Source organism: Aplidium turbinatum, chromosome 2, assembly GCF_918807975.1.
Source record: "Aplidium turbinatum chromosome 2, kaAplTurb1.1, whole genome shotgun sequence".
In the NCBI taxonomy this organism is placed as follows: domain Eukaryota; kingdom Metazoa; phylum Chordata; class Ascidiacea; order Aplousobranchia; family Polyclinidae; genus Aplidium; species Aplidium turbinatum.
Window position 1 is genome coordinate 55,775,957 of NC_137473.1, and position 24,994 is coordinate 55,800,950.

At 39.8% G+C, this 24,994-nt stretch overlaps 3 protein-coding genes across 3 annotated transcripts; 2 read left to right on the top strand and 1 right to left on the bottom strand.

The window, feature by feature from the left end:
* The first annotated feature begins 8,277 nt into the window (after window positions 1–8,277).
* LOC145764455 (uncharacterized) lies at window positions 8,278–14,076 on the top strand. The gene is made up of 6 exons (XM_082576068.1): window positions 8,278–8,452; window positions 9,054–9,216; window positions 11,716–11,841; window positions 12,802–12,865; window positions 13,582–13,609; window positions 13,900–14,076. Exons 1-6 carry the CDS (start codon window positions 8,375–8,377, stop codon window positions 14,074–14,076), a joined length of 636 nt encoding a protein of 211 aa, XP_082432194.1. The 5' UTR covers window positions 8,278–8,374.
* A 58-nt stretch (window positions 14,077–14,134) lies between these two features.
* On the top strand, window positions 14,135–19,737 carry LOC145765464 (uncharacterized). Its single transcript, XM_082577290.1, has 4 exons — window positions 14,135–14,615; window positions 14,885–14,934; window positions 17,709–17,774; window positions 18,159–19,737. Exons 1-4 carry the CDS (start codon window positions 14,600–14,602, stop codon window positions 18,618–18,620), a joined length of 594 nt encoding a protein of 197 aa, XP_082433416.1. The 5' UTR covers window positions 14,135–14,599; the 3' UTR covers window positions 18,621–19,737.
* A 1,690-nt stretch (window positions 19,738–21,427) lies between these two features.
* Window positions 21,428–24,757, bottom strand: LOC145765466 (ATP synthase peripheral stalk subunit F6, mitochondrial-like). The gene is made up of 2 exons (XM_082577291.1): window positions 24,614–24,757; window positions 21,428–22,484 (listed from the first exon to the last, which is right to left on the bottom strand). Exons 1-2 carry the CDS (start codon window positions 24,737–24,739, stop codon window positions 22,287–22,289), a joined length of 324 nt encoding a protein of 107 aa, XP_082433417.1. The 5' UTR covers window positions 24,740–24,757; the 3' UTR covers window positions 21,428–22,286.
* Window positions 24,758–24,994: the final 237 nt, after the last annotated feature.

Here is a 24,994-nt window from a genome sequence, read left to right on the forward strand (position 1 = left end):
TTTTCATCGAATGCTTATTGTTTACCGGTGTCGTTGCGAATATAAATCATGGTGAAAGAAGATATATATATACAGTTAAAAAGTAGAATTTACCTGCTATAGATTATCAAACAGAAGGAAAAGTTAGTGTGGTATTTTGCAAAATTTGTAAAGAATTTTATGACGGAAACAAATTGGAATTAGTAAAGCTACGGGGTCAAGTTAAAAAAGTAGTACGAAATTCGATAAATGGTTCTTTGGCACTAAAATAATGCTTCCGATCATATGGCATCCCGCGTTCATGAACGGGCAGTTTTGCGTCTTCAAGTATTCTAGTGACGACGCGACAACCTCATCCTGCGATACAGCATCTGATGATTTCAATTCTGACAGCTAGTTCTTTATCAAACAGACTCGTGTTTGCTCGCAGTATCCTAATTGTGCCGAAATTATGCTAGTGTAAACGTAAATCGAGGCAATCATCTCGCAGTGAGCTATTAATTTGTTACCGGTACCTGGTTGAACAATTAACGGTATTTTATGATAATTTAACGTCGCTAGATATCGAATTAATGTAAAACAAACGTAAATTTCTTCTTGGGCATTGATACGCAGGCATCAAAATTCGTTGTTTTTGCATTGACTTCATGTCTGTAGACGTTGAATCAATGTAAAATGATGATTTTTGCTGTCTGGGCTAGCCTACGCAATATAACCCTCCAGGAAATTTAAATCGATTTGTGCTGTTAACTTACTTTAAAGTTAACCTAAAATTAACTTACTTTTCCCCCCTGAGTTATTTAAGGTGAATTAACGTGACAGCGTGCGTATCGCTACTTTTGGTATTATTACATCACAACAAATCAAACAGTGCGGTCGGGATAGACTACTCTAGTATATATATTTTTCGCTTCTCGTTTTTTCGATTCAACGTCTGCAGACGTTGAATCAATGTAAAAACGACGGGTTTTGCTAGCTAGGTTGTGTGCTTTTGTAAATGCAATTGCAAAATCGCCCATTACGTAACCACAGAAACCCTTTTAGTGGAAGGAAGTCGAGTTGCAACCGTGTTGATCTGTCTACTATTCTTTATTCACATTGCAAAAAAATTCTCCATTCTTGGAACAACAAGTGCACTGCATAAGTCAGACATAAATACAAACTTGCATAGACGTTGACAATTAAAGTAGCCTGCTTCGAAGAAAGTTAGAAACCCGTATCGAATAGCACGAAACGTGTGTGGCGAAATATTTGATGCCAGGTGTTAGAACTGCGATCAAAGCATTTTCCCGCAGTGTTCAAAATGTTCCTTTCCATAAAAATAGCGGCTTTTTTCATCTGTATTTCTGAACGTCTGGTCGGAAACTAGGCTGTTTTTTACATGTGAAAAACTTTCATAGCAAGTATCCAACAGTCATTTTACCAGAGCAATATTGTTAATTAGCTCAAACGGCGAAATACAAACTGGCATAGACGTTGACAACTCAACGTAGCCTAGGTTATTTCATCTATAAAAGAAACCCGTTGTGTCGAATAGCACGAAACGTGTGTTGCGAAATGTTTGATGCCAGGCGTTGAAACTTCGATCAAAGCATTCTCCTGCAGTGTTCAAAATGGCGGCGCTGACGCCTTGGAAGTTTCTCGTGTGAAGCGTCGCTTTTAGACCTTGCTTTGAAGTACCTGGCGAAGGAAAGTTTACGTAAGTCAGCACTCTTATGATTGCACCACGTGATGCCCCCCCCCCGATTGTTCCTCGACCTGACGATGTTTAGTCCTCTCTCCGTTTTTTTTTTCATTTTCTTTTCGTTTTTTTTTTTCTGTAAGGCACAGCGTTTGTCGAATAGTGATGGCGCGTGTCGAGTGACCTCGTCACCGAAAAAGGCAAAAATCGCAGCCCTGGGCCCAACTACATCAAATTATACTTCAACTTCTCCATATTTAGATATGATGCTTCTTACTTCAGTGTCTTTAAGCATATAATTATTATCAAAGTTTCTTCGTGTGAAATAAATCAATCGCACATGGATAATTTTTAATGCAATCAATTTGGAAGAAACTGTGTCCAATTTGGTAAAATTTTAGATACTTTTTGTGACAAGAAAGAGAGAGAGGTGGTTTTTTATCTGTCTTTTTAAGACAAGAAAAATTGAGTATTTACACAATAGAGCCATGAGTAGAGAACATAATCATAAATTATGGGGAAATGACGGTTGCCAGATGTTTCGTGCCTGAGTTCTTTCGTCCCGGCGTTTCGTCGCTGCAATACATCGGCTACTATTGTGGAAAGCGCGAAATTAAGAGTGGCAAAACACCGTGACCAAGGATGCCAGCGCTAGGTTTTTCCACCTAGATCTGTTTTTTTTTACCACATCTCAGTCAGTCAGTCGGTTCATTTATTTGTCACAAACACAAACATGAAAAGAATACAAAGTATACAATAATCGGTTGTGTGTCATATGACGAGGAGACTGCGAAAAGACCAAACGGTCATCTAGTCAGCAGCCACCTCAAGCTAGGTGATGTAGGCCTAAATAACATATACGTATACAGTAAATACACAAACACACATACAAAAAATCAAGCATTTGGTGATACAGATACACATGTTTTCATTATGCAAAAAAGGAGAAAAAAAAAAGCAAACAAACTAAGCAGGTTTACCGTGCTACTGAATGAATTAATTGTGAGTGGAGTTTAAGAGATATCAATCGACAATTTTTATCAGTAAAAAAGATAAAAAGCAACATATATATATATACCAAAGAGATGAGCAAATAGAATAGAATAATGTAATTATATAGACAAAGCAGTTATTATTCAACAGTGTCGTTTAAATCAAGAAGGTAGTGTTTAAAGTTTCTTTTGAAAGAAGTTGGAGAAAGACCTTTGAGATCACCTGGGACCTCATGCCACACTTTAGGACCCCTTATTAACATCTGCCTTTTACCTAATTCAGTATGCACCCTTGAAACAAAATAGTTACTGCTGGATGATTGGCGCGTATTGTGTGAGTGGCATTCAGATAGTCTGTGGAAGATATTACATTTCGTTTCTGGTAATAGATTTAAATGGACTCTGTGCATGTATTTTGCTATCTCCAGTTTATAAATTTCTTGTATATTTAACAGCTGTAGTTTTTGGAAGAGTTGCAATGTGTGAGCTGTATAGTTGCTGAATGTCATGGTTTTAACAACTCTTTTATGCAGCTTAAATAAATGATCTAGCACATTGTCACAAGCGCCACCACATCTGGGTTTTAAGTTGTTTTTTTTCAAGTTTGGGTAAATCTAGGTTTTTCGGTTTGTAACTTTTCTTTGATTCAAAAAGTTGCTGATACAGCTCAACATAAAATTCCAAACCTAGCACAAACATGATGGCTTTCTTGAGAACAAGTCATCAGCAGCATATTAGAGCAGTGGGCAACTGGTTTTGTATTTTCAGTCTCAATGTAAGACTGACAAGGTTGATGGTGCATGCAAAACAGATTTATGATGCACTTGTTAATGGTGGAACAAAGCATATATATGCTCATTTTTTTGCAATATGTTCAAAGGTAGCCTAAACAGTGTCAACCTGGAATTCCATTATGAGCATTTTCGTCTGCACAAGTTGTATTTTATGGTTTCTACAGAATATAGAAATATTTTGAGTCTCTTCATCAGAGAAGATTTCATCATGCACAAAAAATTAGGAAAAGTAGATCCAAGCAAGGCTGAAAATCATAGGAACATGTCAGCTGTGCACCTTGGTGGACGAACAATGTCCCTGTTGGATCAGGAACCCCATTTGTTTTTGTATATAGTTATATGCCATAATAACTACCAACATAAGCCTATATTTGTATAGCCTAATTAGTAATTATATACAGGCCTACGACTACGTGTTACTATTTGCAGCTTTCTGAGGCTTCTGTGTAATGATATAAAGTGGTGTTAAAAGCACATGCAGGTACTTTTAACCGCTTTATTACATCTTTTTGGGACCTGGGTTTTCTTTGCCTCATCTGGGTTTTTTTAACACACTATCTACTAAGTTTATGGGAAATTTGTCGCTGGCATCCCTAACCGTGACTGAAACAAAGTTTTATTTGTATTCGGCAAGGACCGAAATATCTTGGGCAATAACTCGCAATGGTTTTGCTTCTGCTTTCTGTTAAAGCTGTTGCGGGAGCAATTTCAAATGTAATCCACCACAGAAGAAAACAATTTAGGGTAATGTGAAGAGCTTTCATTCAATGGAGGACATTTTTGGGCATGAATTAGACTAATTCTGGACCGGACCAAATTGGCCTTTATTCAACAGTATAAGGTGATTGCAGCACTTGGAGGTGAATCCGGCCACCCTCAGTAACTTGGACATCACCGGATTAAAACTGGACTACTAACTACAGTATAAAAGAGAGGTTTCTTGCATTAGGATGAGCTGCTATGTTGGTCAGGTTTTTAATTCAGAAAGTATATATATATAGGATAGAATAACAATCTTAGTTGGTGATCTTTGTAATAAGAAATGCAGTGCAAAAGATGGCTGGAACCTGGAAGCAGCGCACTGCATAAGCTACTTTAAATTTGTAATAAGTTTTCCAAAAAGGTGCTTAAGTAGTATTGAACAAGGTCTTGTAGATCTTCACACACAGATCTGATAAAGAAATGTGAATAGTAAGCTCATCAAACCAGCTTTTTTCACTGTTAAAGAGCTAACAAAAAAAGTGAGTTTATGCTTCAGTGATGAAAGAACCACAGCCTCAGACATAGGCGCGGGTTTTGAAAATTGCCGGGGGGGCAAACTTTCTAGCCGACCGATTGTTTACATTCAAAAAGCTGATGTTTGTTTGTCAGCATTGATGTTTGTTTGCGTCTATCTACCATTGTATATCGCTAAGCTTTATAATGTACAGTAGGCTCAGGCTTCGAAATTCACGGCGGACATCGCCGTCACAGCATGTGATGTCCGCGGGAAGTACCATCTAGATCGGTCATATTTGTCCGCCGAGAAATAACCCAGGTACTAGCGATACAAATCGTCATTGCATAGCACGAACAATAATTGTTGCGATGATATATTTTCCAGCGCATTCTAGCACGCATCTAGAAAATGTGAATACTGTATCCCTTAGCTTCCATTCAAGGAGAAAACTTTCGATTTTTACGTTGCTTCAGCGATTGATGACATTGAATCAGCGTAACAAAGGTGAATTCTTCGCTAAGAATCGATAGGAGTACACAGGTACTTCTACACTAATCACGCGCAATTTAGTTCAAGTTTTACTTCACAATGTCTGGCTTTGATCTCCGAGTAATATTGATACGGCAAGGTTGGTTACTGAATTAAATTATACGAGTACGCTATTACAGCAAGATGCAACAAAATTTGTTAAGTTTTGGTATTACAGTAAAAAAGAAAAGGTCCAGGAAAATTCACTTTCGCTCACATGACACGCAAAAATAAACTTAAAGAAAAAGGCCTGTAAAACTTTGCACCGCAGAAAATAGTAGCGTTGGTGTAGAAATTTTCCGACTCGTGCCCAGAGCATTGTGACGCAATAAGCCACACGACCTCGTTCGGCGGAAGTTGATAAGTTATGTGACGTATTGACCAGCTACGCGGCGCTTTGAGTCTTCGAGCGCAAGTCGTTGGTCTGATAAAAGCCTTTCAAAGTGACTTTACTGATTTTTTAAAAAGCCTGTCTAAAACCGTAATTAAACTAATTATAGTTCTGAAATGGCGACAAATTATTATCAAGATTAACTGATTAAGCATGACGATCGACGGCTAAAACTGGTGTGTCCGCCGTGAGACTTGATTTATCCGTCGAGATGGCTGCTCAGACTGGACACGTTTATCCGCCGTCAACAAAAACGAATTTCGAGGCCTATAGGCTACTTCGAATTATATGCTGGTCACTTTGAACTTTAGCTCTTAATACGCGTAGCCGTAGATACTAAACTGAGCAAACCGCACCTCGTTATTGACACTCCCAAAAAAAAAACAAAGAAGAAATCTAGAAAAACGTTTTTCAATCATTGTTATTATGCTTCAACAGCACAATGCAGGCGTTTATCAGCTACCGTACTTTTGTTTCTTTTGTTATCTTAGGAGCAGCGCTCTTGTTGCAACAAGTAGATCTTTTAATTGAGATCGATCCGCAATGAAGGTCAAACTAACGCAAATCTAAACTATGAACATTTGATTTAGGATTTTTTTTAAATAATTTGCGGGGGGCAGCCACCCCGAGCTAAATTCACGGGGGGGCGCCGCCCCCCCGGAGTCGGCGCCTATGGCCTCAGAGGCTATGGATGATGATGCCATATATATATGGATTATAAAGTTTCTATATCCACATAACACTAACCTGTATTCCTACTGTTACAGGTCAAATCAGTGATAAAGGTACCGCACAGTGCTGACAGCCAGCAAGAAAGTTTTTCCACCTACTGCTTGGATAAAATTAATTGATTGTCACCAAGCAAGAATCAACTGATATAAGGAGTTGGCCACAATTCCATGGTTAGGTCCTTGTGATACTAGTCATCGTTGTTGTTTAAACCGCTGGGGCCAAGGGTTTATCTTTTTACCACCCCAGATTCACAATGTTTCCGGACCACTGGAAGGCTACTAGAGGGCAGCCAGTCTTTGGTTTCATCATCCATGAAGTGCAGACCTTCTACTCCATTAAGTGGCTTGAAGATGGTGCAGTCATTGATGTTGTGGTCTGTTCCTTGGCACCACATTTACAGGAGGAGAAAGAGGCCATTGCCCATTGGTGCATGGTTGAGCGGAAAATCCCAACGCCCGTACGGAGACGGTTGAAGTGCACTCATGCCTGTCTTTGTAGTGTCGGGGCGTATGTCGGCATCGAAGATGAACGAATGGAGTCTGGTGGTACTTGACTTCCATTCAGAATTCCATTTATGGTCCGTCCAAGCAGCCGCAGAGATGTCTTGTTCATCAGCTTCGTTGATCAGAAGTTAAGCAGCTGGCACGAATGGGTGTCTTGATTTCAGTCGATGGGGATGCTCGTTTGGGAGAGTAGAGGTCTTGTGGTGAAGAGGATAATTAGGCTCCAGTTTTCGTCGACCGAGATAAAGAGTGGCTTTGCGCGACAAAGCTCAGCTGGTTTGATGCCAACGAGAATGGGGAGATTGTCCAATGGTTTAAGACGCAAGCATCTGGTCAGGGTGCTGTTTAGTGTTTATGGCAGAGAGCACCAAACAGGTGCACAGTACTCTGCTGAAGTGTAGACAAGGGCTAAGGCTGCTATACACAAAGTACCCCCCAGCTGGACCCTGCCAGGCGCTTGAGTAGCGCAGTGCGGAATGTCAGTTTCTTGCGCAGTGACATCAAATGGTGGCGGTACGTGAGCGATCTGTTTAGTGTCACCCCAAGATATTTTGGTTCAGAGCAGAATGACAGAGGTTTTCCATTCTGAACATGTAGCTCACGACCAGCTTCTCGATTGTTGCTACTGGCAAGGCCCGACTATTAACAGCTAGGGTGGCAGTTGACATAAATGACCTTACAGGTCTTTCGTTGCCATCCTGTTGTGCTGATAGACACTCAATTTGTATGTACTTTTCGTTTGTTTATCGCCAGCAAAGCAATAAACTGAACTGAACTAACAACTACAATTCAAACTCCAAATGTAGATTCAAACTAGGGAATAATTCAAACGACCTGTTTTCCCTAATGTTGCAGGTAAGCTTGATGCTGACGCTAAAAAGTCGTTTGAATCTACATTTGTGGAGTAAACAACAATCATCAACAAATGGAATAAACAACAAATCATGCTGCTAAAAGCGAAACAATTCCTATGTTTTGAATATACAATATTTAGGTCTTTAGGTGTTACATAACAGTAACATTGTCTTTGTCCAGCATCTTGTTTTGTGTGAACACTTTATCTTTTTATGCATGTGGCACCATTCAAGAGTTTGTTGTTTTTTTAGTGCTAATTTCTTCAGCTAATTGTGGCTTATGTGAATATATAATGTTAACACTGACACGTCTTTTTTCAATTTTGTTGTCTGGGTTTGTTCAAAATATGTGTTTTACATGAAAACAACAGTTTTCATGATTACCAATAGGGGTTAATGAGATAAAGTCTTAGCGAAAACGTGTCAACGAAAAAAAGACAGTTGCCAAATAGCGTTTGCCATAAAAGATGAAGTTAAAACCTAAGTGGCAGTTTAGAATAAACCTGGGTTTCGGCGTAGCATGTCTTAGTTGTCATTGAAGTTGACCATTTAAATGCTTGCATATGTTCGCAGGTCGTCCGTCGAAAAAGACTGTTGCCGAATAGGGAACTAGCCGAATAGTAGCAGACCCCACCATTCAAGAGTTTGTTGTTTTTTTAGTGCTAATTTTTTCAGCTAATTGTGGCTTATATGAATATAAAATGTTAACACTGACACGGCTCAACACCGAAGAGCGGCACATGACTATGGATGAATTCTTGCATGAAATTCAAACACAGGTATCGCGCACAATCGCACATGCCATCAAGTGTTAATTGTAGTTTATTGCATAAATTGTCAAAGGATAATTTATTGATATGTTATAGAATAGTTGTAAAGTTATTTCAAATTTCTGTTAGTCACAGTGACCTGTAGTGTATATATATAGCTGGCAAGCTTAAGCTGCCAAAAAGGTTCTCAATTGGAAGATAAATACACAAAATCAAACACCAACATGGTAGATATCATCTTGCAAACGAAAACCAAACATTTTTGGCAAGCCATGTTTGGATATTTGAAATTAAGAGATTGAGTGTTTTGATTGCAAATTTGAAAGATTTTTGTTTATGATTCAAGAAAGTAATATCTTTATCGAATGTGTTAGATTACCTTTCCAACAGTCAATAATATTCAATAGCAAAGTTTTTTATAACTTAATGTGATCATTAGTATCAAACCAGAAAAGAGTAACATGATTTCATTGTGCATGCAAGCAACTGCACTCTACAGCAGTTCTACAGCAAGAGCATTGTAGAAAAGTGGTATTCTAAGCAAAAAACCTAAAGTATATACTTATGTTATGGTGCTGTCTTCACTAAAGTAATTGTGTTGTTGCAACAGACGTTAAACAAGCACCGCTCTTATTTGGGGAAGTACCTGCAACCTGAAAAGTTGTTCCCATGGTTACAATCAAAAAACATTTTGTCTGTGGATGATTGTGAATATATTCGAAGCAAGGAAACCACCACTATGAAAGTCAGTGCACTCATTGACATTCTGATAAGTAAGTGTTCCATCGCTCGTTTCTATCCTTTCTTCAGGATGTGTTGTATTTGCCATTGTTCACGGCATAATAATTCGATAGTTTTGCTTTGATGTCACACGCCAGACATTTAAAATTTTCATTCAAACCGATGTTTAAATGAGAGTCTTTTGTGTCTTTTGAGAGAAAGAAGCTTTTAATCCACCTCACCATTTGATATGGTATTTTCAAATCGATATTGCTCCTGCCAGTTGCATGACATGGTGGTGAAGGCGTCTGACCCATTGAGAACACATGACTGTGTTACTGGCATGTCAAATAGGTATACACTTGAGTGGAAGCCTGCATGTTTTGGTTGCTCTCTGTTGTATTCTTGTTACCTACCAAGTGCAGGCAATTGAGGATGTACAGTATGTTGCTGAAAGTGGATGTATATATAAATAAAATACCATATTATATATATATATAGAAATTGTATAATAGAAATTATATATAGATCAGAACTGACGATGCACTGAATAAGTGCGAAATATATTTTCTGTAACATCTACTGACAACTGATCCCTGTTACCTTAGCAATTGAGGTTTTAGCTTTCTAGATATGGAACAGGGATCGTTTCAGAATAAGACTAGGTCAGAAAGCGAGGCAGACTCCGACGCAGCTCAGCATCAGCCAAGAGCAGTTAGCTATATAGAAATTGCAAAGAATCACAATTGTGCGTCAGTCCATGCTTTATGATATATAACATGTGATTTTTTTGCTAACCTTTTCTGTATGACCACTTAATGGCAGAGACAGAGATTTCAATAGATAGAGCTCATTAAACGGTGACAATTGAACATGTATATAAAATAGCTCCATCAATTTAATGGTGGAAGCTTCCAAACGGAGCCCCACACCACCATAGAGATACAAGCTACGTCACCGTTAATTGCATTTTAAATTAATTTAATTCTCACACAAGCAACCAAAACATAATACCATCAGCCTACATAATTGATGGTTGGCAAGTTGGCAACATACTCCAGGCATTATGTATGCTGGCCACGTAATCTTCACCACCTGTGGTCCTGTGTAGTAGCTACTAAGAACACATCCTCGAAGCAACCGCCAAAACCACCTGGGAAGGAGTAAAATAATCTTACACATGATCGGATGGACCACCTACCTAAATATAATATTGATCGCATCAGCAACCAACGTCAAAATAGTTCACGTAAATTCGAAAAAAAAAACGCTGCATTGCACGAAACTATATGATCATCAAAGGATAGCTATGACTACACTGCGAAACCACGGCTGACATTAAAGCGGCTTTTATTAAAACACCTTGTCTGTGATACAGGGTTGGATTGTTCTGTGTTCGTCGTCGTCGTCTGAGCTTCTGGGGCCGAGGGTCTATCCTTTTACCACCCCAGATTCACGATGTTCCCGGACTACACTGGAAGGCTGCTAGAGAGCAGCCAGTCTTTAGTTTCATCATCCATGACGCGCAGACCTTCCACTCCGTTAGGTGGCTTGAAGATGGTACAGTCATTGATGATGTGGTCTGCGGTCTGTTCCTCGGCACCACATTCACAGGAGGAGGACGAAGCCATTCCCCATTGGTGCATGGTTGAGCGGAAAAGCCCGACGCCCGTACGGAGACGGTTGAGGCGCACCCATGCCTGTCTCTGTAGTGTCAGGCCGATGGGGCGTGTGTCGGCGTCGGGGATGAATGAATGGAGTCTGGTGGTGCTTGACCTCCATTCAGAATTCCATTTATGGTCCGCCCAAGTAGCCGCAGAGATGTCTTGTTCAATGTTCATCAGCTTCGTTGATCAGAAGCCGAGCGGCTGGCACGAATGGGTGTCTTGATTTCAGTCGGCGGGGGTGCCCGTTTGGGAAGGCAGAGATCTTGTGGTGGAGAAGATGATTAGGCTCCAGTCAGATTAGGCTCCATTCTGTGTTGAGGTCAAACAACGCCAACTTTTTCCCAGACAGCAAACCAAACGTTTTTTTACATTGATTCAACGTCTGCAAACGTTGAGTCAATGTAAAAATGATTGATTTGCACTCTGGGTCACTCCCGCAAACGGCGTTTTCTCCAACTTAGCATTGCAATGGGGTTTGGTGCTGTCCCTTATACGAAGTGGCTATAAAGTACCGTATTTGAACAACCCTTAATGGTGATTGGTGACCGTCTGTCATAAGAACGTACCACACTAAATTGATAAGTTTAGATTTGTTATAAAGCTTTCACCGCACATGTTGGCTTCAGTGCATTCTATTCCTTGAATGTTGTTCGCTAGATGCAACAACAGAATGTTTTCACGTGCACTTTGAGTTGTCACAAACTGTCTTTAAGTTTCATCGGGGATGTTGGGTTATGGAAATCAAATAAGGACTTGAAAAAGCCTAATAGTATTATAAAAGGAAAAAGAATGTATTTATCAGCATTTTTTAAGTCAGCAGGTGTTATGCATCAAAACGGCTCAAAAGAATGCTTCGCAGTGATCATTATGAATTCTTGTTTACAGAGACGGGCCCGGATGGCCTGGATCACCTCATCAAAGCGATCAAGAAAGAAAGCAAGCCTCAGAAATTTATCGCCGTGAAACTGGAGCGCCAATACAACCGGCTAAAGAATGAGGCAGAAAATCAACGTAAGTTGAGTGTAAACCGACGTAGATATACGACGTAGATAATGGTTAAACTTTTCTGCAAAAACTGAGTGGTATCTATGATGACCCATTGTTTTTGCTATCGTTGTTTTTGTAAATTCTGCCATGCCGGTTGCGTTTGTATCTTATCACATGACAGTGGCAAAGCCTTGTCATACCCTGACGTGGCCTCTGCTGCCCCTGAGCGGGATTTTCCGTTTCCTACTTGGTTCGAATATCTGGCAAATGTTTGTTCAAAGCATGACAAGCATCAGTCGCTGGCTTTAGAAATTTCCATAGAATCATATCCTGTAAAGTTTGATTATATCGCCACATCAAGGGACGAAAAAGCGACAACATGGACAATTCAATTCGTTCAAGACAAAAGGCCTGATAATGAGTTCAATGAGCATTTTGATAAACACAGTCGATCAACATGGAGCGTTTGCCTGCTAGTATGGGAACAACGTAAACAACAAGTTCCCGAATCTGACTGCTTTTGCTTAATTTAAATAACGTCATGTTGAGTGTTAGAAGTTGTGTTTGCATGTAGTAGTAGTAGTACGGCAGCTAATGGCACTGGTTCCACAATTATTGCTGCCTTGGAGAAAGTGGGAAGTCTTTTCCAAAATAAAAATGAAGAAACAACTTCTAACGCTTCAATACAGGCCTGTACACGAAAGCGTGAATAAAATTACGCCCAGAAATGAAAAAAAAATCGCAATTATCACAAGCAACAAGCGTAATGCTCTAGGCTAGGAGATGAAAAATGTTGGTAGAGACAAACTGCAATGTACTACTAAGATAGAATTTTCGTGTGGGGGGTCAACGAAAAATTGCTGCTGTCATAGGTGAGTTCTAGAAAGTAGAAACTGTATCTTTTTAAGAAACTTATGTTAGAAATTTTGTGTATTGTTAACCGTGGACCGGTTTTAACCGAATGCGCGCTATCTGTCTGTCCAGGGAAGCTCCAGCTGATCCAGAAACAAAACGAACGCACCCGTACACCTCCCCCTCCTTATCCCGGGTGAGTACTGAGAGAACTTGTCATCTGCGTATGAAGCTTTTGGGTCGACGGTTTATTCTGATACCACCCCATCTGTGGTAAGGAATGGGCCACATGTGTCGAACTCCCGGCCCGCGAGGCAATATTTCTTGACCACAGGATGGTGTTAAATTTCTTTTAAACCTCCTCCGATGATGCACCATAAACAACTTTGGGGTGTGATCTATAATAAACTAAGTTAAACTTTAATCATGTTCCTGCACGGCATATATGGGTTGAAAATCGCTGGCTGAACTACCTATTATCCAGATTGAATATGTATAGGCTACATCATTGTCTGTGTAATGTGTATTAGGTATGCTTCCATTTTGAAAACTTCAGTCGTCGTGTTGTTGCAGTGTGTAAATAAGGTATAATAGTTTCTGATTTAATATAGGAAAGTTTTTTAAATATTGTACCAGTCTTGTCCGCGACTGGTCCCGATTTTTAAATTTTGGTCCGACCCGGACAGCAAAGCCCGTCATTTTTACATTAATTCAACGTCTGCAGACGTTGAATTAATGTAAAATTGACAGATTTTGCTGCCTGGGGAGCTACACTTGAGTTTGATGCCCGTGATGAACCAACATTTGAACTGATCACTTCAACATAGGATGCGTGGTTTGTTTTATCAGGCAAGTGTGTGACAGCAGTGAACATCCACATTGACTTGCTTCATGTTCAACATTTAATTTCAGAAATGAACTTCCTCATTCCAGTCGTTCGGTGAGTTTGTTTGCTTGTGGAGTCATTAATTTTTTTTTAATTCTGCCACAGGCAACCCATGGGGCAACCCTGTTGTGCCTTTTCTGTCTGTGGGAAAAAAGCGAACTCTCTCCCGAAACTATATTTTTTTAAATTTGGTCTCTGTCGCTTTCAATCTCACATGGTTTTCAGTGAACTAATTATGATAATTTCGCTCTGCAACTCTTACAACCACTCGGAAATTGATTGCACAATGACATTGAAACTAATTTCCATGTTAGGTCCAAAAAATTTTGCAAATAAATTTTCAGAGTTGCCAGGCTCAACCAAAATATTCACCCATTGAACCGTCGGGAAAACAATTCGATATTCATCCGCCACCAAGAGAGCCTGTTGTCAGCGAGTGGCCGCCGCACACCTGTTTGGATCACTCCGAGGTAATCAACGCTTTTGCTGACGTCAAAGTAGTCATAGCAACTGCGATATGACGTCTGGCGTTGGATGATCAAAGGACGCCTGATGAAAGTTTCACGATGTTGTGAAATCGTTTGATTCTGCATCGAATTAAGCGATCGGCAGTGTTGGATTCTCGGTGTGCCCACTTGAATAGTTCACTTCCGGGTTAACATTTCATTCAACGACACCTAGTTAATTAGATATGCCACGACAAATTGACATTGCAAACAGTTTCCAGTCCTTCGTTGAGGTCCACGGCTTCTACAAGTAGTTGAAACTGCCCAAATTGAATTCCAAATCTGTTCTTTGACCAAAGAGAAATATTCCACAATGGATGGCTTCTGCAACTTTGGTGAAACGGTCGCTGATGCCAACCCAACTATTTAACATATTATGCAAAGCAGAAGTTCTGTTGAACAGTTTCGCTCTTCGTCACTGCCAATAAATGCCTTGTTTTCAATTTCGGTCTGTCTCTCACATCCTTGTTGTGTCTAGGACTCTGATTTATCTTTGGCGACGCAAGTATTTGAACACGACAACTTTCACTCTGAGGATATGCGATCATCGAGTGGTGAGTTGGTTGGCATAACAACGTCTCTTCATCTTCGATTTATCATTAAGTCTGTTTTACTTTCAAGCCATGTGTAGTTGTCAGCAATACTCTGCGTTACGGTGTGTTGTTGCAGAGTGTGCCATTGCTGTGCCTTGCTCGAAGACACCGGCGTAGTCGGACGGTGGCACACCATACGGCGTAGTGACGTGCAATAAGCTAATAAAAATGTTTATTCATTATCTGAATGGAGCAACAGCAAGATTTGATTTTCACCACTTCTATTTCAGGACCAAGCGTCATTGCACCACAAAGCTTCCCTGGATACATATCGGACCAGGTCAGTACCTTTTGTACTGTAGGTGCCCAGGCTTGTTGTTTGTGTGTGATGACGTGGAGTGTGTCCTCCTAATCTTCGTTAGTCTTGGATTTCTTTCATTCGACACGAATTGTACAACATGCTGAGTGACATTGTTGAGCTTGCTAGTACTTTACCTGGTTTGAGTCTTATTGGCTTGGCAGCAATGAAGCAACTGAATATTTGAGATTAACAACTATTTTAAGTCATAAAAGAGAGGTTTTTAAAAAGAAGGTTACTGGCTTGCAAAGCACAACAAACCACATGTCAGACAATCTTGTAAGGATTGGTATGATAACTCCATATGCCTTTGCATGAGATGCTTTGATTATTCAATGATACCATTTCAACTCAGGTCTTTAATTTGCTGTTTGCAGACCGCCTGCTATATAGTCCGATGTGTTTTTTCCATATATCGTTGAGGTAAAACCAAACTGGGTTATGTCCACTTTTAGTTTTATTGCAGTGTCTCGGTTTTTGAGCATAGTTCTTTCCAGCACTCCAGGTTTGCAAAACAAGGTTGTAAGTATTGGGGCACTTACATGGTTGTGAGTATTGTGGCACTGGTAGGTTTGATCCATTTAAGATATCAAAAACATTCAAACAATTTTTTTGCGGTTATCTCAGTTTGATGATTTTGGACATAACTCCATTTGGTTTTACCCCAACGATATATGTGTTCATAGTAAACAAGACAAAAAAAGTAATGCTTTAAAAAATCAATAAGTTATTCATTAATAATTTTGTATGCGGCATTACAAACAAATTATAAAATGATGCGCTGGTTCACTTTTGCTTTCAATCGTTTGCAATACTAGAACCGCCATCTGTCTCTAAACGGAAGCCAAAAATATCACTCTTGTGTGTTTGTGACGTCATAGTATTTTTGAGCCAGCTTCCTTGCGTAAATACAACCGTGGAAACCATCTCGCTGTGACCCCGTGTGGCTGGCAACAGCATGTGATGCTTTCCTGTACTCGTGGCATGCTTCAAAAATAACCACTTGCTCATTGAGCTGTAAATATGCTGAAAGCAACGAATTTTATACCAGCCGGGAAACCGCTATCACTTTGAATTTGTTCTCATTCGATGTCCTGCGAACAGGGTTCTAAGAAATTGCAGATTATTTGAAACATCGCGAAGTGAATCAGTTGTCAATAATAATGAAGATGATCGTTGTGTGGCGATGACGTCATGGCATGACGTTACACAATTTATCTCAATACCAAAACGTATGACATATCCAACGATTCAAATTCTGGGAAAAATTCCAAAATGCGAGTTTCTGGGGTCTGAACAAAATCCCATTTTTCTTGTATTGAAAAGTTGCAACTTTCATAAATATTCCACTGTAGATACTTAACTCCAGGCTTCGAAATTCATGGCGGACATGTCCGCCGTCACAGCATGTGATGTCCGCGGGAAGTACCATCTAGAATTCTAGATCGGTCATAATTTGTCCGCCGAGAAATAACATAGGAACTAGCGATACAAATCGCCATTGCATAGTACGCACAATTGTTGCTAGAATATAATTTCCCGCGCATCTAGAAAATGTGAATACTAATGAATAATGAATAGTGAATAATAATTTCGATTTTTACGTTGCTTCAACGATTGATGGCATTGAATCAGCATAACAAAGGCGAATTCTTCGCTAAGAATGGATGGGAGAACTGGTACTTCTACACTAATCACACGCAACTTAGTTCAAGTTTTACGTCACAATGTGTGGCTTTGATCTCCGAGTAATAATGATACGGCAAGGTTGGTTACAAAGTTAGATTATACGAGTCGGCTATTACAGCAAGATGCAGCAAAATTTGTTAAGTTTTGGTATTACAGTAAGAAAGAAAAGGCCCAGGGAAAATTCACTTTCGCTCACATGGCACGCAAAAATAAACCTAAAGAAACAAAAAACCTAGTGAAACTTAGCACATCAGAAAATAGTGGCGTTAGTGCAGACGTTTTCCGACTCGTGCCCAGAGCATTGTGACGCAAGAAGCTACACGATCTCATTCGGCGGAAGTTAATCAGTTATGCGGCGTATTAAGCAGCTACACAGTACACAGCTGACTCTTCACGTGCACGTCGTTGGTCTGATGAAAGCCTTTCAGAGTGACTTCGCTGAAAATTTAAAAAGCCTTCTAAACCGTAGCTATAGTTCTCAAATGGCGAAGAATCATCAAGATGAAGTAATTAAACATGACAATCGACGCTAAAACTGGTGTGTCCGCCGTGAGACTTCATTTGTTCGCCGAGATAGCTGCTCAGACCGGACACGTTTGTCCGCTGTCAACAAAAACGAATTTCGAGGCCTGAACTCATATTCAGTAAACAAACGTTCAAAAACTGTATGGTCTTCATCTTCAGTGCTATAACTGTGATTTTATAATGAGCATTTATAGAACTGAAGATGAAGACAGTATAGTTTTCGACACGTTTGTTTGCTCATTTTGGGATCTATATTTTTTGATTAGAGCAACCAGGAGTTCCAACCATTTTATTCCACTTTGTTCCTTGAAAGTTGTTGCTCAATGCAACTTTATTGAAGAATTATTAGTTTGACACAACTCAGACGACAGCGGCACAAGTCAACCCGCATCATTCGTGCAGCGGACTGGCGCAACACTGACGTAGCCCGCTACAGAAGTCAAAGCGATGAGATTTATCAAAAGCAATAGCTCTTTAACTGAGTTACGATGAGGAATTTAAAGGACATAAAAATACTCATCTGCTGTACTGTATTCTATTAGGAGGAGAAGTTGTCAATGTACGTGAACACGAGCAGCCACACGTCGGAGAATCACCTGTCCATAGATGTGAGTATCAGTTATTGTGATTCATAATTGCGATCGGCGAGTACGAAGTTTTTCTAATCAACCAGCGAAAGACGTTTGTTTAATGTCCCGTGATGATTAAAATACACAAGCAGCAGGAGAAAAGGTGTGAGTGTCCTCTGGTCGGCAACCTGTTTTTGCGATCCGGTCCAAGTTTGCAATTTTCCTAAACTACGCAGCAAAGTGTGAAAGATGAATAAAGCAAAAATGAATGGTGGACGTTTTTTGCGCCATATCTCAATGCAACTATGCCCGGCATGTTTATGGAAAGATGATTTATTTTTTTCTGTACTGTTCTGTAAGTAATGATTCATAAGTCATCGGTTGCAGGCACTTGGTTTAACTGATCACAATCATCGTTATCAGGTTCGCAAAGTTCGCGCTTTTTCTGATCCTGTGTCGTCCCGTGGATATACGTCATCAAACGACACGTGCTTCAAAGATAACTTGATGACGTCAGTGGTCTACGATCAAGATGTTGAATTTTCCAAGTGCCAGGCTCACTTGCAGCAGCTGGCTGAGAGGCGACGTCGACCTCCCATGGCCAGATCTCGCTCCCCCGACGAGCACGACGCGTCTACATCATTGCAATCGCTGACCACCGAGGTCAAGGGCCTTTATCTGCCCCCGGATGCACACTCGGTGTCGCCATTTTCAAGCGACGCCGCCCCTGCTCGCCTCAATCTTCCAGGTCACTCTTCGGCCCCTTCGTTCACCCCCATTTCACCCACCAGTGACGACAGCAGCATAGCCATCTATCGCCCCCCAAACAATGAGAGCTTTGAGATATCGGGAGGTTCGTTGTATTTTCCCCCTACATCTTATTAGTTGCTCGGCGCCACGTTGGAGCTCCCCCTTCGACATCAAGTCAACGAAAATAGACGCGGCGTCGGAAATAGTTGTTGCTCTGATAACCAGGCACCCGCTGTCCAGTCAAACCTATAAGAGGAATAGAAAGAAATCACTAAAAAGTTTATTCTTCCCCGAGCCCGTGAAAGGAAAGCTGTATGACATTTTTGTTTCTCTGATAGGGTAAATTTTTACTCCTTGTATGTTTACTACTGCACTTGGCAATGGCGGCGTGTTGCTTGTTTATAAACTTGGCTCAAAATTACATAAAGCTGGCAACGATTGTCACAAAGTAAAGCTGCACCTTTTAAACAATCATATGTCGTGATATCTCATTAAGAGCCCACTCTGTGTCGTTGTGGTTTGTGCAGAATTTTGTATTTTTTTAATTATAAAAACGCATTAACATTTTTTATTACTTTTTTTTATCCTTTCAAACTTGACGTTTGTAAATATCGTTATTTTTAATGCGTGAAGATCCTAAAGCCCCATCCCTTGCTCAAATGAAAAGCCCCATCCCCTGCTCAAACGAATGGCCTCTATTACGCAGATGTTTTTCTTGTACTGTACTTTCATCTGGCCCTACCACCAGGCGGCGATACCTAAGCAATGTTGAAGGTTACAAACTTAAATTCTTGTCGTTTGTACTCGGTTGGGCGATGGCTTGTAAATTGTTACTTTGTGCCCCCTGACTCGTGGTCCCCCGCCTCAGATACGCCGATCGTGCGTTGTGCTGCTAATTAAGTGTTTTTCTTCGGTAAAGTTCATGTCCGTTATAAAGTGTTTAATTTCCTAATCGCACTGGTCAGGGCCAATTTGAACTTTTGTTGCTCATTCCTCCCTTGCCGGGCACCACCGGGTCAATCGGTTTATGTGCATTATCATGAAGTGACTAGTTCTGATTGAAAATGTTTCATTTTAGACAATCATTTTATTTTCTTGTTTTGTGAAGCTACTGTGGCCGTTGAAGTGCAATCAATTGTATTAATTTTTATTCCTTTGTTGTATTCTTCACCGCTTTGTGCACTTTGAAATGTAATAATTCTTCACTGCGCGTAATTCATGACGCAACAATCAATACTCCGAGTAACCATTGTTCATGGTGTGTTGTGGCTGGTCCTCCTGCAATCATCCCACCGCGCTCAATATCCTGTTATTGTGACGTCACAATCCAGGATGTGCGTCGCTCGGATGCGCGGACGCCTCTTTGGAATCAAATTTAGCCACAACAAACAACCCAACACTAACATTAAGTCAACGCTGTTTGACGTAAAGCTGCGAAACGATCACCGAAACCTTCCGTCTGGAAATTTCATTTGCTTTCTGTTGACCAGTTTTATTGTTAATGAGATATCAGAAGTTGTGTATTCCCGAATCGATTTTATGCAAATCAGGTAAACACTCACCCGATCGACGTTCACTGAAGCGCCAGCCGTATGTTTGTGACGTATGTTCAATGTTCATTGTTCATGTTAACTCAGGTCAGGAGTGGCCACTGGCCAGGGCTTCAGATTGAGGGCGATTATGACTTGGGAGTTTCTCGAAGACTCCTCACCAGGACCGGGGCTCTTCAAACTAGGTATCTTGATGCAAATAGAGGGGGTTGTATTTTTCTGTGGGGGGGAGGGGCGAAACAAGTTTAAAGTTGGGTTTCAAGGTTGCATAACTTTTTTTTCTCTGAAATGGTCGCACACAATAAAAAAAATAGTTTGAAAAGCCCTGGTCTTACGTACGTCACAAAAATCGATATGCATGAGACAATCACATTTTAGATGTATCTGTAAATATTTTCAAAACTGTGTCCAGTGTCTGTGGTGAAAGCATCCTTGTAAATATTGAACTATCCTGACTTGTGCTATAAATAAGCTCTGGCCCACTTTTTATCAATACACCCTAACGTCTCTTGTGAGGATTGGACGCCAACGAAAGTCTACTTCGTCTGATGGCATTTCTCGATGCCAGTCCGTGCCATCTTCTGAACAATTCAAAGCCTCTTCAAAAGTCTTCATTGCTTCCCGAATGTATATTTTAGAATTGTGTAACTCTTGTGACGTAATAAACTTTTTTCGTACAACATAAAAATTGGTGAGGAACTCTTTCAACTGGACCTGTAGAAACACGCGGCGGAAGTTGTGAGTCATTGGAGCCACCCCATGCGTTCCACAGCTACATCACCACACCGGCGATAATGAGGTACCTGGTCATTTGGTCGACAGAACGATTCATTCTAAGGTTAGGGTTAGTTAACTAACCCTAACCTAACTCTAACCCTAAGTTAGGGTTAGTTAACTAATCCTAACCCAAATGTCCTGTCGGTCAAATGTCTTGACGACCAAACGACCGGCTACGGATAATGAAACGCCTCAAATCAAGCCCTTTTGTTGCGCAAGCCCAAGCTTACTGGAACATAACACCAGTGCTTCATCTTGGATCACTAACACCTGGAAAGAAGAGTGGACATACAACACCTTTAGACTCTACTCCTTTGTCCCATGAAAATTAAGAAAGGAACTCGGCTTACAGCAGCCTACAACAAACGCCTCCGTACAGGCGTTGGGCGCTTCGGATCCTCAATGCACAGGTGGGCCTATCCGCATGCTACTGTGGTGAAGAACAAACCGTAGACCACTGCCTACCTTTTATAGCCTACTCCACCAAGGGAAGTTCGTCTGTCCACGCTGGATGACTCTATCATCAATTGGCTGCTTGAGCAATGCTCGGACATTTGACCCCGACGACATGTAAACTAAAACAACTTTTCATACGAAAGAAGAAGTGAATGTAAGTCTGACTCTGACACGTCAGTTTATTGTTGATGCAGGCGAATTGGAGATATAGCCTATACACGAACTTGAACTTCGCCTACGTAAAAGATAGGTATTTTGCAGCGAGAAAGGACTAAAAATGTCTCTTTGAAAGCTCAATCCTGACAGTTTCGTATAGCTTACTGTGGTAGAGCTACAACATTGCTATAATAAAAAGCTAATAGAAAGCTGCCGCAACTTTTCAACACGACCTAAACACTGCCAGTTTTCACACAAGCTCCAATGTTCAAATTAGTTGGTTCAAATTTATATATAAATCATTCTATTTGAATAAGCATCCACCGAGAAAACCAGACGTGCACACTGAAAGAATTAATTCAAATATTCGGCTGCTAGTTGTCTTTGTTGCAACAGTTCGCATTGTTACAAGCTGCACATCCGGTCAAGTATTATTAAGTAGGTTAATCAGTAAAAACGTTTAGCCTGGCAATCTACTTTCAACTGACTAATAGAGACAGGTAGGTAGGTTGGCTATTTGTCACAAATGTTTCAAATGCATGATAAACTGTATTAATAAATACCTGGCACAAATCTTCTCGAAATTTCGACAATACAGCATTAGTAATTGAATCTTTGAAAGCCAACAATAACGTTTATTGAACATGCGCCTTGGATATGGAAGGAAAGCATAGAAAAAAATTGATTCGAGAAATGTGTCTCATTTTATCCAAGAGACAAATTTCCTTACTGACAATTCCATTCGCAAAACATCACGTGATGAAAATTTTACATTTTGTAGCTTGGGTTGGTTGAGAAATAAGTCAAAAGAAGTAATTTTATGATAACGACAAACTCGAGTTTTGTGAGAAATAAACCAATTTTATTCTCTGCTCAAATCGGCTTCATCCTGGTTGAGATCTGGTTCCACAAACTCAAATGAAGGGAATTCCATTGGATTACCAACGTCATAAAGTTTTGCTATTCTGGAAACCGCTTCATCTTTTGCTTGGTTGTATTCTGGACCAGCGTCAACAGTACCACCACCTTGCTTTTTGCTCAGTTGTTGATATTTGTGAATCTGTAAGTTAAATAATTGATTCATCTTTAAAATATACTTGCAACTAGAAAACAATCCATCCCAGACATGTTTGTTTTTTCTAGGTATCGTATCTATAGATTACAAGCAGCCACATGTGGCTCCCAATCATCTGCAACTTTCAGTTTTATTTCCTACCATCAAGGGACAAATACCAGTAATACTTGCATTACAGGGGTCTAGAAAAGGTTTATGTTGAAACAAACAACGTAAAAAAATTCTAAGATGATTGAACTACCACAAATAGCATCAAGTAAGCTTATTTGCACGCCACCTGTAAAGGCTTCCTTTTGGCTAGTCTTATCACTCCTTATCATCTACCATAGTCTTATCATCTATCACAACACTCCGACAAAAAATGGTTGATTTTGTTTGGTGTACAAAATACACCAGTGCACATAATAGCAAATAATTGTGTAAATACATGTGGAACAATTCGATAACAAATGAATACACACATAATACCTCTACTTCACAAAGTGCAAGTCATGGTAACAATAGTTATTGTAGAGGGTACCAGATGGATTACTACGTTGTTGGATGGTTTTTGAATCTTTACCCTCGGACTGACAAAGCCTTCTTAGTTTATTCCTGATAGATACTTGTAGAAGGTCTTGACGCAGGGTCAGTTACCGAAATTGACAGTGTGAAGTTTCCGATTGTTGAAGTGTTGTTGCCGGGGAATTATTACATCCATTAGGTGTCGCTGAATGGAAAACAGTCCTTAGAATGCGTTGCTCAAGCGCACACCCCGAGAATTGAACCAGCACTGTGTCACAATCAAGGTGCAATGCCTCGCGATGGTTTGCTTTGTATCTTCAACGAGCGTGTTGTTTTGGTTGTAGAATTCTGGTGCGGTGTGTTATTATCGGTTATGACCTGAAGTAACCTCTGATTACGAAATCTGTATTATGTAAAACGTGTTTTCTGGAATCATTTTCCCTACGTGACTTTCTAGAGACTTCTGTTGTTTACATTTAAATGCTGCTTGATAGAACAATGGTTCTTTATGATGTAACCTTACGTAACCTTCTCGAAGTTACTGGACTGAACAACCAACTATAAATAGTGGTGTAGTTTGTGTGATGTTGATTATGATATTATCATTATGATTATTATTGTGTTGGTTATGAGAGTTGTGCTATGAGTTGTGGATTGGTAGTTGATGCAGAAATTAGAGTTATTTGAGAAGCCGTTCGTTAAAGTTCTTCAAGAAGTCAGATTATCATTTCGCTAGTAGAATTATTCGACATTTAATTGACTGCTTTTCGGTTATAACCCATTAAAGTACGTCATTGAATCTTTCCAAGTCTTTTTCCTGGTAAGAGATAGAAAGAAATCGTGACACACTGCTTGGCCTTGAAGCTTCTTCTTCGTTCACAAAGTGACGAGCTAACCAACTGAGCTACCAGGGCAGACATTAACATGAGTTGTGAAATTAGCATGAATAAACTAGCTGCCTGGGTGGGCTGGGTTTATTATAGAAAACCTGGGTTTTGTTTAAAAGGACATGGCTAGATCTACAAAACTAGTGTTGCCAGATGAAGAATTCTGCTTCATTTTGGAAAAACTTTAAAGCTGTTTAAAAAGAAAACTTATTATATAGCAACATCTGTGATCCAATAAAGCTTTTTTTCAAAACTGTTATTTTCAACAACTACATAATCAAATAAATATTGCAAAGTTTGGGTGTTCAAGTTCACCCAGATTGTTATCTTTTCCAGCATTAATTTTGTTGCAACTATTGCTAGAATAGAACAATAAACTAATCAAATGTTTGTTACAGCAACTTACTGCCTAGGAGCATGTAAATAATAGTCAACTTATTCTTAAATCAATAAGCAAATTTTGCAAAACAAAAATTTTGGCTATTTTTACACAATAAACTCATTTTTGCCCATAAAACCCAGTCTTTTTGTACCAAAAAGCTCGCTTTTGCTTATAAAAACATGGGAGTGCTGGGTTTTGTTAAAAAAAACAGATTTTTTACAACCCTGATTTTAACTAATTCAAAGTTTTCGATTCTAACATGAATAATACATACATAAATCTTTTGATATTATTAATACTAAGCCAAAATTGCAAGAAACATAAAAGAGCAAATCGGTTACTTGATCTATGAAAACTTGCTGAACAGGATCAAGTTTCATTACAACTGAAGTCAATCCAAGATTTCGTCGACAGACTTGATTAACTGCTGTCGTTTGCAAAAGTTTTAAAGCAACACGAGACAACATTCTGTCTATTGATCTAAAGTATCTGCATAAAATATTGAAATGAGTGCATTGACAAGAGACACAATTGTAAAATTTAAAATAAAATTTGTGTCAGAGTAGACTGATATATTGGCAAAGGTGGGCAGTAGCACGCTACTTTTATGGTAGCAGCACTACATTTTTATTAGAGTAGCGGCTGCAGTGGCGACGCTACTGCAGTCGTACTTTTGCTACTTTCCAATTTAAAGTAAAAAGTAATGAATTGTTTTTAGAGAC